Raw genomic sequence first — 14,153 nt, 5'->3', positions numbered from 1 at the left:
GGAAGTCAGAGAAAGGAAGTAGAAGAGAAAGAAAGAGAGATCTGGCAGAAGGATGACTTACAGAGAGTCCAAGAGTAGAAGGATTTGACAGCAGCCAGCCAGCAGAGACATGAGGACCACAGTCCGACAATAGATAGGAACTGGATTCTATGAAACAACCTAAAAGAATCTGGAAGCAAGTTCCTCCTCAGAGCCCCTGGAGGAGAATGCAACCCTGCCAGCATGTTCCTTTCAGTCTTGTGAGACTCAGAACAGGGGATCTAGTTGAGCCATACTGTGCTCGGACTTCTGATTGCATCCACTGTGTGATAATAAATGGTCAAGCTCCCAAATCTGTGGGGATGTGTCATGGCAGCAATGGAAAACAAATGCAATTATTTGGGTCGTTACTGTTAAGGGTGGGGCTTCAAGAAGTGACACCACTCTGTATATTGTCCTAAAATGTGACACTATCGCAGTAAAAGCAACTGCAAGGTGAAATTTTGTGCTAAAGCTGACACCATCATTTTTGAAATTCTAGTTCATTCAATAAGGTTTAGGTGTGAGAATTAGGTAAAATGCGTAGTTGAGAAAATTCTATGGGTTCATATCCCCCCAGCTGCCCTACTCCCCAAGTAAATTGGCTAAGACTATCATTTTTTTTTTTTTTTTCATTTTTGGTCATTTTTCCATTCCTGAAATGGAGCCAGGAGACCAGGTTATAGACCATTGGTATTGCACAACATTTGAGGTGGAGTAAGTGTCATTGGACTTTGGACATGAAGACTTTGCCTAAAGTCTTCACTTTGCTAGATTGGAGATATGCCTTTGCCTTGAAGCTTAGTTTTTTCATCTGTAAAATGGGATTTCTACATATTTGTACTGTTAATAAGAACAGTTGCCATAAAAGATGGTCTCAACGATTCCTCTCTAACCTTAGGTTTTGCTTTGGCTATTGTTATAGACTAAATGTTTCTCTACCCCCATCCCACCCCCTACTGCTCACACAAGTTCGTGTGTTGAAGCCCTAACCATCAGTGTGGCTTATTTGAAGATGGTACCTCTAAAAACGTAATTCAGGTTAAATAAGGTCATAAGGGTGGGGTTCTCATCTAAAAGGATTCGTGTTTTTATAGGAAGAGATAGCAGAGAGTTCTCTCTCTCTCTCTCTCTCTCTGTCTCTCTCTCTCTCTCTGGGTTTCTCCCTCTCTCTCCTCACCCGTGCCCAAATGCACACACTAAGGAAAGGCCATGTGAGCACACAGGGAGTCATTTGCAACACAAAGGGATAGTTCTCGCCAACCCTACTGGCACTTTGATCTTGGACTTCTGGTCTTCAGAGTCATGAGAAAATAAATCTCTGTTGTTTGAGCCATCCAGTTTATGGCATTTTGTTATGGCAACACTGGAAGACTAACACAGGCACTCACCAAAGGCTCTGGGTCTGAACACTAGACTGACAGGAACGGACACCAAATCCGTAACAGATGCACTCGCATGCAATGGTCATCATAGGAATTCCGGAATGTGCTCCTCCACATTAAATTCTGCAGCCGGCATCATGTTATGTGTAAGCAGGGACATGACTCTTGATCTCGCATTCTTGGGAAGGTTACTTAAGCTCCCTGACTGATATGTTCAATCTGTAACTGGAGATGACTAAACCCACCTTATCTCGTTGTTGTTAGTTGAGAAAATGTATCTCAACGCTCTACTTTGGCATCTATCCCACAGCAGGAACTCAGTACCTGTTGGATCTTTTTTCTCTAGTTGATGTGTGCTGAGTCATAGGTAGAGCCCAGTACCCAGGACAAAGCAAAGCAAAGTTGCTAGTATGTGAACTCCAGGAAGTTTCACTGTCGACACAGCAAAGGGAGAGACGGTGTCTCGGTTCTGGAACTGTACACCCAGTGAGCTCTGAGCCGGAGCTCAGGCAGGAGACTCCTTTGGGGATTTCACAGATGGGTATGTGTGCAAAAGTGCCATTTACATACTGTTAACGGCAATTACCAAGGCTCTCTAGGGCTTAGCTTCTTGGGGGAAAGTCTTGGACCTGCTGGAAGAACTGGGATGTGAGCCCGAACCCATTTTCCAACTTTCCACCCAATACCTTGCTAGACTTCATAGAGTCAGGACTTGATAAGAATGCTGGGAAGAACAACCATCACTCCAGGTCAGAAGATACTTTTGCACCCATGAGTAAATGTAAGTATTTTGGTGTACTTCTTTAGAGAGAGAGAGAAAGAGAGAGAAAGAGATATTTGTTTTAAATATAGAGTTATATCTATTTATCTATCAATGTATTATCTATTTTCTATCAATTTCAAGGATTTTTAACTAGAAGTTCAATATTCTTTACCCATGAATCTTTTGATTTTTACAATTTTTGTGTGTGCATGTGTGTGTATGTGTATGTGTGTTTCTGGGTAAGGGTCCATAGCTTTCGTTAGATTCTTAAAGAGCTACTTCAAACAGTAAAGAGTCAATGACTTCATGAGCAGAATCAATCAATCATCAATCAATCAGTCATATATCTGTCCATCTAATCTATAGATATGCAAGTTATAACTTTAAATTATATACCTATGCAGTTACTTGTAATAAAATATATTGAATTAATGTTATAACTTTAAATCTTTTTCTCTAGTTGTTAAAATTATTTGTAAATATTGCAAATGATTTCATAAAATAGATGTATCAAGATGCAGTTACTTTTGTATTACTGAATACTTAGCATAATTCAAACGTGCTGCCATTTAAAATATATTATTATAAAATATGTGAATGTGTTTAAGTATCAATACCTATTTTAGATTAGCTTTTTAAACTCCTAAGTACTGAATTATGGGGCCAAAAAGTGAGTATTTTAATGTTGCTTACTTAATATTATGAAATTGCTCTCAAGAAAGTTTATTTCAATTTAAAATTTTACTATGAGTGTTAGGAAGTGCACTTCTTATAATGCACCTGCCAGCACAGTGTGTTGGTATTTTCACTTTATTCGGCCTTCACAATGACCATGTTGATTAATTTTTATTTCCATTTTATAGCTGAGGAATTGGAATATAGTTTTAAGGAAGGAGACCACCCCTCATATTATCTTATGCCCGATTTCTGCCTTCAAAGAAAGAAGTAAAAACTAAAAGGCAGAAATGGAATCCACAGGCAGATAGCCCGGCACTGCACCCTGGGCCTGGTAGTTAAAAATCAACCCCTGACCTGACTGCTTGTGTTATCTGTAGATTCCAGACATTGTATGGAAAAGCATCATGAAAATCCCTGTCCTGTTCTGTTCCATTCTGATTACTGGTGCATGCAGCCCCCAGTCACGAACCCCCTGCTTGCTCAATCAATCATGACCCTTTCACACAGACTTCCTTAGAGTTGTAAGCCCTTAAAAGGGCAGGAATTGCTCACTCAGGGAGCTCAGTTTTTTGGAGACGTGAGTCTGCTGATGCTCCCAGCTAAATAAAGCCCTTTCCTTCTACAACTCAGTGTCTGAGGGGTTCTTGTCTGTGGCTGTTCTGCTACAGTTTTATACCCAAGAATTAAAATGCAGTTTTTCTTGCCAGGAAAGTATGCCACTTACAAAAGCATTTGTTGTTGTTGTTGTTGCTGTTGATTGTTTTTTTCTGAGATGAAGTTTTACTCCTGTTGCTCAGGCTGAAGTGCAATGGCATCACCTCAGCTAACTGCAACCTCTGCCTTCTGGGTTCAAGCAATTCTCCTGCCTCCACCTCCCGAGTAGCTGGGATTATAGGCTCGCACCACCATGCCCAGCTAATTTTTTGTATTTTTAGTAGAATCGGGGTTTCCCCATGTTAGCCAGGTTGGTCTCAAACTCTTGACCTCAGGAGATCTGCTCGCCTTGACCTCCCAAAGTGCTGGGATTACAGTGTGAACTACTGCACTCATCCTGTTGCTGTTGATTTTTAAAAATTTTACCAAGTATCTTGAATAAAATTCACCTACTTTGCAAATATTAAAGACATAAAATAGATAAGGGAAGCAACTGACTTACCCAGTCTAGGAGAGGCTTGTTAATCCTCTGGTACTGGCCTGCCAACACAAACAGACCGAGCGTTATTTTAATCATCATGGTAGCTCCAAATATCAAAAAGACTGGGCCCTTGTTTTTCTCCAGAAATCTTTTGTCAGTTTTAATTAACTTGCCTTGATTATGATTTTTCAAAACTAAAGTGCATTTTTCTTTATTTCCCATTTTACCTGTTGCTCTTGCAAAACAGGGACAAAGTAAAAGGAGAAAAGAGAATACAATTCAAATCAATCAGTGACTTGGAGGTAAGAAACCTCTACTGTAGCAGGTCAAAATTCCCATTGCAAGAGAAAAATAATGTTAGAAGACCTCTCATAGCAATTGCTCCTGAAGTCATGAGTCAGCAGCAGCTTAGCTAATGATGAGGTTTATTTTTCCCTTCTCTTCCCCGACAAGGCACAGCATGTTGCAATTGCAATAATCTGTCCATACATCTGTCTCCTGAATAGACTATAAGTGTTTTGAGGACAGAAGTCATAGCTATTCATTCATCTATTTCTAGCGCCAGGCATAAGACCCCATATTGAACAACTGAGTTATGGACCAGGTGTTTGCTGAATGAAAACACAGCAGTTGTCTTTTCTCAGCACTCAACACTCTTATTTGGGCTTGTTTTATGAAAGATTGCCTGGGGTCATTCAGCCCACTCAGTATTCTATGTTTAAAAATTTACCCTCAGATTATGCAAAACCACTGCAGATTTTTTCATTCTTGATAAACTTTATTTTCCTAAATCGTATTGTAGTTTCTTGCTATTAGCCTGCATCGGGAAGCATTAGAAACAATTTTATTTTAAATTTCTTTTTTCAAATCAAATTCTTTTTATTAGCACTTATGTGAGAAGTTTCTTTCAGGTCTTAGGAGCAGAAGCTGCATGCTTTTTAGTGACTGGTTTGCTTTGATTTAAGGATATTTCCCTTCTTCCTTTGGCTGCCGAGAAATTCAGGATAAATTTCTGAATTTCATCTAAGTATTATAGAGGACCATGATATGATAAGCATTTCTACATCTTGTTTTGGCTTTAATATTTTCCTGTTTTTTTGTTTTGTTTTTTTTTGTTTTGTTCTTTGAGACAGAGTCTCGCTCTGTCACCCAGGCTGGAGTGCAGTGGTGCAATCTCAGCTCACTGCAACCTCCGCGTCTCGGGTTCAAGCGATTCTTGTGCCTCAGCCTCCCAAGTAGCTGGGATTACAAGAGCACACTACCACGCCTGGCTAATTTTTGTATTTTTAGTAGAAATGGGGTTTCACTATGTTGACCAGGCTACTCTCGAACTCCTGACCTCAAATGATCCACCTGCCTTGGCCTCACAAAGTGCTGGGATTACAGGCATGAGCCACGGTGCCTGGCCTTTTATTTTCTTAAACATTAGTTCTTTCACTCTGAATTCCCTTATCTTACCAAAATATGAAATAAAGAGTTGTTAATTGTATCAGCATGCCCAACTCTTTTGTAAGGTGTGATGTACAAATTAATGCAAATTTGGCTCAGTGGCAACACAGTTCTCTGGAATTTGCCTAGGACCAGTGCATATGGGAAGTGTTAATGAGACAGAGCTTATCTCCTTGAAATAATGAGCTGGGAGGAACAGAATCCAGCCGGCACCTGTCCCCGGTCCCAGCCCATCCTTGTGGCTGGATAGCAGCTCTGGGGCACTGACACCTTCCTGACCCAGCACAATTACATCCCCACTGAGATCCCTGGCAGAGAAACCAACACGTTTTCCAGCCCTTTAGAGCAGCAATTTGTACTCTCTCATGAATCGAGTTAAATTAATAAGGTCACCCATTAAAGACCAGCTGGCCCGGAAGGAGCAAATGAGCTCAGAATTATTGGGGATCTGCTCTGGCCCTCGTGATCGAGGAAAACAACTCCACTGTCTAATTCAGGGTTCGATATAATTTCATTTTAGGAAATTGGCCTCAAGGAGTGCAGTCATGATACTGACATCTTCTTGGGGAGCTGCGGGGTTTCCTGTCTCACTGGAGGCGAGCGTTCCAGCCTGAGACTCTCCCAGATTCCCCGAATACGCTTCATGCTCCTTCTGTATCTGCTGGTGCAGACCCTGCCTGGAGCCCCTTCTCCCTCTCACCTCCCTTTTGCTTCCCAAATGCTCATCGTCCTTTCAGATCCAATTTCCCTGCTTTTCTCTCTGACTACTCCAGGCCACATCAATCTCACTGAATTGTTAATGTACGTGTTTTCTGTCTCACTCACCATGACATTTAAATACGAATAGGCAGGATCTGATTACTTTTTTGTTGTATGTTCTTTAGGGAAGGAATTGTCTTTTATCTTTCAATCTCCCAGAGTACCTATCTGTGTCATCAGTGCAGAGTTTTGAAAATGCAATTTTAAAGCATGATCCTAACACGGTGCATCAGTTCATGTCACTCGTTGCCCATGTCATACAGACCAGGTGCCCTGTGTGGCCCCCCAGAGCTCAGCACAACCTGCCCCATCCTGTTCTCTGACCTTATCCCTTTCCAGCCTCTTCTTTCCTGGACCAAACTGTAGTCAGGCTATCCTGAACTCTTTTCTCTGCGAGGCCCACCTTGTGAGATTCCACATTCATTTCTGCATTGTCCAATTTTTGCAAGACTCCTGCTAAGTCAGTTTAGCCAGAATCTCCTATTCTCCATGCCTGATCAGCCTCCATATCTCATCCAATCAGGGCCCTCCTCTGCCACCGTCCTCTGGTGATGTCTGATCACCCTGGCCTGCCTTCAGCAAGAATCTTTTCAGGTCAGTTTAGCCAGAAACCACCTCTGCCCCTGCCCTTTCCCTTACCCCTGAGGTTTCCATTTTGTAATTTTCCTTTCCCAGACCTTCACGCTGCTCCCTTTAAGGGAGGAGACCACCCCTCATATTGTCTTATGCTCAATTTCTGCCCCCAAAGAAAGAAGTAAAAAATAAAAGACAGAAACGAAATCCACAGGCAGACAACCCAGTGCCACACCCTGGGCCTGGTTAAAGATGGACCCCCGACCTAACCGGTTATGCTATCTATAGATTCCAGACAGTGTATGGAAAAGCATTGTGAAAATGGGGTCCTGTTCTGTTCGGTTCTGATTACCAGTGCATGCAGCCCCCAGTCATGTACCCCCTGCTTGCTCAATTGATCGTGACCCTCTCACGTGGACCCCCTTAGAGTTGTAAGCCCTTAAAAGGGACAGGAATTGCTCACTCGGGGAGCTCGGTTGTTGGAGACGTGAGTCTTGCCAAAGCTCCCAGCCAAATAAAGCCCTTCCTTCTTTAACTTCGTGTCTGAGGGGTTTTGTCTGCGACTTGTCCTGCTACACCTCTCCTATAAATTTCCACTTGTCTTTATTGTATTCTGAGTTGAGCCCAGTCTCTTTCATACTGCAAACACTCATTACAGTAATCCCGTACCTATGTCCATCATCTGGAATAAAGCTTGTCTCACCATTCTGCAATAAGAATCATGAAACTCTTCCTTTACCTCTTTCTCACCTCTGACTTCAGCTGCTTCAGCCAGCTTCTCCTTGAGTCTCCCAGCACACCCAGCTCACGCTACTTCAGGAGCTTGCACATACCATCCCTCTGTCTATAGCCCTCTTTTCTTGGATCTGCCCATGCCTGGATCTTTGTCCACTATCCAACTGTATCTGAAATGTCATTTCCCCTGGAGGGGGCTTCCCTGACCGCCGATGTCAGGCCAAAATTAAAGAGCACCTCTCCAGCCCTGTACCTCACCACCCCTGGCACCTGGTATGGCAGTGAGAATGCTGCACACATGTGTGCACCAGGTCTGTCTCCTTTTCCTGTGGTGCTTGGCTGGTGTACATCTCTCTCCTTCCCCTGCCCTGGGCAGGTGAGTGGGCGTGGCATGGATCTCCCACCCCTGGGGTGTTGGCTGTGATGGAATCTAGGTTGTCCTACTTGACCTTCTATGCTCTTGATCTTGCCTCATGGCTGGGCAGAGACCCCAAAGCCCATGGGGATGATGGAAGCTGTTGGGTAAAAGGGAAGTGAATCACAATGACTGTTTGGAAAAAGCCTTCCTTTGATCCACATTGGATTGTGATGTGAGGAAGAAATAAACCTTTTTTATATTCCACTAACATTTGTAGTTTATTCATTGTAGATGGTAGTCCTCCCTGATTAATACTTTTTTTTTTTTTGTTTAAAGTTTTTCCATAGCGTCTAGGAACAAAGCTAACCAATAAATAATCTAGTTACAGACTATGGTACCTGCCTCCCCCCAGGCAGTGGCAAGACTACAGGCTCCTGATGGCTCCTGCAACCCACGTGTAGCAGAGATGGGCATACGGTGAATGCACAATCAATAAACAGTCAGTTGTCAAATACAGAATGCAGTACAGCAGGAACATGTCAGAACCGGGAAGCAGCGACAGAACCTTCCTCCTCCCGCACTGAGCGAACAGAGCTTTACACTTCCCCTCATGGACCCAGATCCCCACCAAAGTGGCTCACCCAAACCCTTCCAGGCATTCGCATCTTCCTGGACCTGAAAGAAAGATTGGCTTCCTGGGACCATTTTCTAAAAAGAGAAAGGGAGTTGCTCAGTAGATTTCACATCTGCATCCTGGGAGAGTTATGGTTGTGTTGCGTGGATGTGTGGAGTCATTCATCACCCACAGACACCAGACAGCTCCAGAGAACAGCTGACTTCTGTGTTTCCCTCAAGGAAACATCTTTTTGCAAGAAACAATGTCCCTTTGAAAGTTGTTTTTAAGAGGGAAGTGAAGATAGATATATGCAGTGTAAAGCCCAGGAGAGCCTCCTGATAGCCAGAAGGCAGTTACTCCAGCCCTATGGCTGTCCCTTGAACAACTCTTCTTGTGTCTGCAGAGGCCCAGCCAAGGATGACAGAGGTGCTTGGCCAATACCCATCCATCTGAGGTCCCCTGACCATTTGCATCAGACTCACCTTGGGAGCTGAGAAAAGGAAATAAGGCAAAACCTGAGTCCCAGAGCAAACCAGTTGAATCAGTCTGTTTTTTTTTTTTTTTTCCTCCAGCTCCTCTGGTGACATTTATTCACCCTGAAGTTTTAGAACCACTAACCTAGAAGCTCCAGTTCCCTTCCAAAGGAAGATAGGCCATTAGGTAAATAGAGACTCTCAGATTATTTTCATTTGGAAACACTTCTGGGAGCTTAAGTCTCTGGAGGTGCAGGGCCGGTGCCTTCATCTATGCCCCCATTTAGTGGCTTTGCAGGGACTGGGTAGCCGGTGGACCTTCCAGTGCTGTTGCCATGGGATATTCACATTCAAAGGAAATCCTGAACTGGAAGAATTCCCGGTGGGTCCCATGACGAGAATATGCTTATCTTGCATGAGAAGAGAAATAAAAATAGGAAGCCTGCAGAGGTTTAGCACTTTCTATTTCCCTAGAAAGCAAGTCAGTTAGCAGGTTGCTTGGACATTCTCAAGCCAGACAGGTTCCCCAAGCAAAATCAGCTTCTGGTTTCTTTTCAGTTTCAAAAGAAGACTCAGGGGAGTGGGGAAGGGGAGGAGAGGTGTGGCAAAGATCAGGGTTGGCTCCAAATCTGCAGGTTGCCAGCTGGACTTAAGAATATGTGTTGAAAATTGAGGGGTCCATGAGTCCCAGCTACCTGTTACTAACTACTCTGTGGGAGAGACAGTCGTGTGTCTCCCCATATCTATTTTCTCTGTCTTCTCAGGTACCAGAACCCTTTGCTGTTTAGCTGGGCTTGTGGTCACCTGGAGCTACATGTCTTCCTTGTAGCTATGCATGGCCATGAGTCCAAGCTTTGGTCAATTGAATCTAGGTGGAAAATCAAGTCACAATTTCCAGGATACTTCCTGAAGTTGTTATGCACTTTTTATTTCTCCCTTTTCTCTTCTTTCTCCATCCTGTGGCCTGGAGTACAGACATCATTATTTTAGGCTGTAAGATTAAGGCCAATACAAGGGAGGGAGCAAGAAGGCAGGAAGAACAGGGTCTCTGAGGACTTCCAGGAGCAGAGCTGCCAAAGAGCCTTGGACTGCTTACCTTGGGACTTGACTTACATAAGAAAAAATAAATAAATAAATAAACATCTCTCGTGTTTAAGCCCCATGAATTTTTTTAAGTGCCTTGCAGCCTTTGATGTTTTATCTCCTTATGGAGGTTAGTGTTTGGCAGGAACACAGCACAGCAGCTGATCAAAGGCATGAGGAAGGCAACATGTATTTCATGGGAGCTGAGTGGAGAAGTTTTAGGCTTAAATCCTGGCCCTGTCACTCTGGAGCCATGTGACCTCAGGCAAACCCAATTGCTTATAAGCCCCAGTTAACTAGGGTTAACTTGTAGAGTGGGAGTAATAGCACCTACCCCCAAACGGCTGTTGAGAAGTTTTGGTCCATAGAATTTAGGTGGGAAATCAACTCGGAATTCCCAGAGGATAACTTCTTGGCTCAGCGCCCAGTAACAAGATGCTGTGTTGTGTGTTTGTCTTTTCAAGTTGAACGTCATGACCAAATCCTTCTCACTCAGCCCAGGTCGTTAGCACTGCTTTCAGATCTATATTGAGAACTTGTTCATTTTTTAGTGCTCATTTTTAAGCAACATGTGCGACTTTTTCAGCGTTCAACTCTGTTGATATCCACCTGCTGATGCTTCACCAGGGTTCTTCAAGCTGGGGTCCCCTTCAGCTGTGAGGCACAGGGATTCAGTGGCCACTGTCATCTGGGTGACCAGACGAAGGCCAAAGTAGAACTCTTTAAATCTTATATTTTACCATCTCTGAGTAAAGGATTATGACAGTCAGTGAGTTTTGACTATATGGCTTATAATTGGGAAGAAGAAGAAAAGACGAAGGAAGAGGGGGAATGAGAGAGAGAGAGATAGATATAGAAAAAAATATATATGTATATACATTTATGTGCCATATAACCATGTTTTGGTCAATGATGAATCACATATATGACCGTGGTCTCATAAGATTATAATGGAGCAGAAAAATTCCTATTACTGTTATGGGAGTTATTAATAAATTATTTTAGGCAAATAGAGAGGAAAAGGGGTCCTTGGAAAGTTTTTGTTTCTTTTAAAGCAGCTCCAGAAATACTTCTTGTCTAGCAGGAAAGCCCGGGCTCTTAGAACCAGCTAGCAAATTTTGATATGCAAAGGCTAGCCATTAGAAATTAGGTCCACCCAAACTTGGTGATTCCTGCCCTCTTCTTGCCCTTGTCCCCACATGTCCCTGGCAACGTGGCCACCCCCACATATCCCCACATGTGTAGAACATCATGGTGCCTTGCATTTGCATATTAAAAGGCTAGGAGGGCCAGTTTTTTCACGGGCTACATGAATGACATGCCTGGTCAAACCAATCCCCTAAACCCTATGCAAATCAGGCACCATCCCCTCCAGCCTCCTCATATAAGCAAATACTTTTCTGCTACACAGGGGTTTTCTCTTTGTTCAAATCCCCCCTCCCTCTGTCTCTGTATGGGGAACCTGTTTTCTTCTTCCTTCTTTCTTGCCTATTAAATTCTCCACTCCTTAAGACCACTCCACATGTGTCCATGTCGTTTTATCCAGTTTGGCACAAGACTAAGGACCCTGGTTTCCTCCACTCATCAGATCCGTATCATTACCTAATGATGTTGTAGCCATTATAACGTCATAGCACAATGCATGACTCATGTACTTGTGGTGGTGACCTTGGTGTAAACAAGCCCACTCTGCTGCCAGTCATATGAAGGTCTAGCACATACAATTATGTACAGTATGTAATACTTCATAATGATAAAATAACTAAACACTGGTTTGTTTACTATGTCATACTTTTTTTTGTTATTTTAAAGCATCCTTCCACTTATTAGAAAAAGTTAACTGTAAAACAGCCTCAGGCAGGCCCTTTGGGAGGGATTCCAGAAGTCATTGTTATCCTAGGAGATGACAGCTCTATGTGTGCCATCGCCCCTGAAGATCTTCCAGTGGGACAAGATGTAGAGGCGGAAGGCAGTGATATTGATGATCCTGACGGTGTGCAGGCCTAGGCTAATGTGTGCATCTGTCTCTTAGTTTTTGGCAAAAACACTTAAAAAATAAAAAAAAAATTAAAAAAATTAAAAATAGAAAAAAACATTCTGAAATAAGGACATGAAGAAGGAAAGTATTTTTGTAAAATGGTAGAATGCCTTTGTGCTTAAGTTAAGTCTTACCAGGAAAGAGCCAAAAAGTCACAAAACTTTAAACATTTAAAACTGTAAAAGTTATGGTAACCTAAGGTTAATTTATTATTGAAGAAAATACAAAGTTTAATCAAATAGCCTAAGCATAGAGATTCTAATGTCGACATGGGTTTACAGTGATGATCTAGGCCTTCTCATTCACTCACCACTCGTTCATGAACTCATCCAGAGAAATTTCCAGTCTTGCAAGCTCCCTTTATGGTAAGTGTCCTACACAGGTGTACCCCTTTGATCTTTTATGTTGTATTTCTACTGTACTTTTTCTATGTCTAGATACACAAATTCTTACCATTGTGTTATAACTGCCTGCAATATTCAGCACAGTAACAGTAACATCCTGTACAGGATGTTTTGTTTGTAACTTACGTGCGACAGACCATGCTATATGGCCTAGGTATGTAGTAGGCTACACAATTCAGGTTTGTGTAAGTGCATTCTATGATGTGCACACAATGTTGAAATCACCTAATGATGTATTTTTCAGAATACGTCCCCATTAGTATGTGACACATGGCTGTGTATGTGTGTATATAGATATATGTGTGTGTGTGTATATAGATATATGTGTGTGTGTATATAGATATATGTGTGTGTGTGTATATAGATATATGTGTGTGTGTGTATATAGATATATGTGTATGTGTGTATATAGATATGTGTGTGTGTGTGTATATAGATATATGTGTGTGTGTGTGTATAGATATATGTGTGTGTGTGTATATAGATATATGTGTGTGTGTATATAGATATATGTGTGTGTGTGTATATAGATATATGTGTGTGTGTGTATATAGATATATGTGTATGTGTGTATATAGATATATGTGTGTGTGTGTATATAGATATATGTGTATGTGTGTATATAGATATATGTGTGTGTGTGTATATAGATATATGTGTATGTGTGTATATAGATATATGTGTGTGTGTATGTATGTATACACACATACACACACACATACACAAACAAAGAGAGAGGAGAGAGAGAGACAGACACAGTCATCTAGCTCTCTGGGCATTTCAGTTTATTCACTGAACAACAGTTCTTTGATCTGAAGATTATGAGCTAATAATTCGAAGCCACAAATAGTCCAAACTCACAGAAATAGCTACACAGGAAACATTTAATGGGGGTTTGAAGAACAGGCATAATGTTCTCACTAGGTGGCCCTTGGAAATTTACTTCTGTTCTCTAGTTCTTAATTTCCTCATATGCAAAATACAGTAATACAATCTCAGACTACCTGAGTCCCCAGGACCTTTAAGTTTTGTTTTCTTTTTCTTTCTTTCTTTTTTTAAAATCTGTGCCCAAAGCAGAGATATGAACGTATCACAAATTGGTTGAATGAATGGATGGACGAGTGGGTGAATGGTGATAGGGAAGGCAGCTGCTGCCTCCTGTCCCATTCCTTGAGTGCCCTTAGAAATTCAAAGGAAATATGGAGACATTTGTTATCTAGAGAATTGAGGACAGCGTCTTGGTGGGAACAGTCTGGATAGTCTTCTTCTCTCTCTCTCTCTTTTTAACCCTCGGCCAGCAATTCTAAAGAAGAATGGCCCAGAACTACTTGAATTGGAATCATCTTGTTAAAGGTAGGGATTTCCTGGCTTTACTATATGCCTGCCAAAGAGCTAAACCCCAACGTGGGCTTGAAAATATTCACTTTTAACTGTTGTGATTTTTAACTGTTGTAATTGAATTTTGAAGACAATGTTAATCCTTGGGTTTACCAATCTTGAGATGATTTGAAATCCTGGCTTGTCCCAGAGATTCAACTGTCAATTTTTTAAATTTGTTTCTGTTCACGATTATTCCCAACACCCTGTGGAGAGAACCAGGAGGACGCCAGCCTCCGCTAAATACATACAGGCATCGCAGCATCTGGAAATAGCCAGCAGGGGGCATTAGATGCTCACATATTCTAT

The 14,153-nt window shown here is 42.1% G+C and overlaps 1 protein-coding gene across 2 annotated transcripts in view; it reads right to left on the bottom strand.

Annotated features, from left to right (window-relative positions):
- CLNK (cytokine dependent hematopoietic cell linker) overlaps nucleotides 1-14,153 on the bottom strand; it is a 248,402-nt gene that overhangs the window by 78,986 nt on the left and 155,263 nt on the right. For both annotated transcript variants that reach the window (XM_008017899.3, XM_008017900.3), the window contains exon 5: nucleotides 4,001-4,038. In XM_008017899.3, coding sequence (XP_008016090.1) covers nucleotides 4,001-4,038 — 38 coding nt within the window. The remainder of the gene's footprint in view (nucleotides 1-4,000; nucleotides 4,039-14,153) is intronic.

This window comes from Chlorocebus sabaeus, chromosome 27 (assembly GCF_047675955.1).
Source record: "Chlorocebus sabaeus isolate Y175 chromosome 27, mChlSab1.0.hap1, whole genome shotgun sequence".
NCBI classification, from domain to species: domain Eukaryota; kingdom Metazoa; phylum Chordata; class Mammalia; order Primates; family Cercopithecidae; genus Chlorocebus; species Chlorocebus sabaeus.
This window is presented reverse-complemented; position numbering and strand designations above follow the sequence as displayed.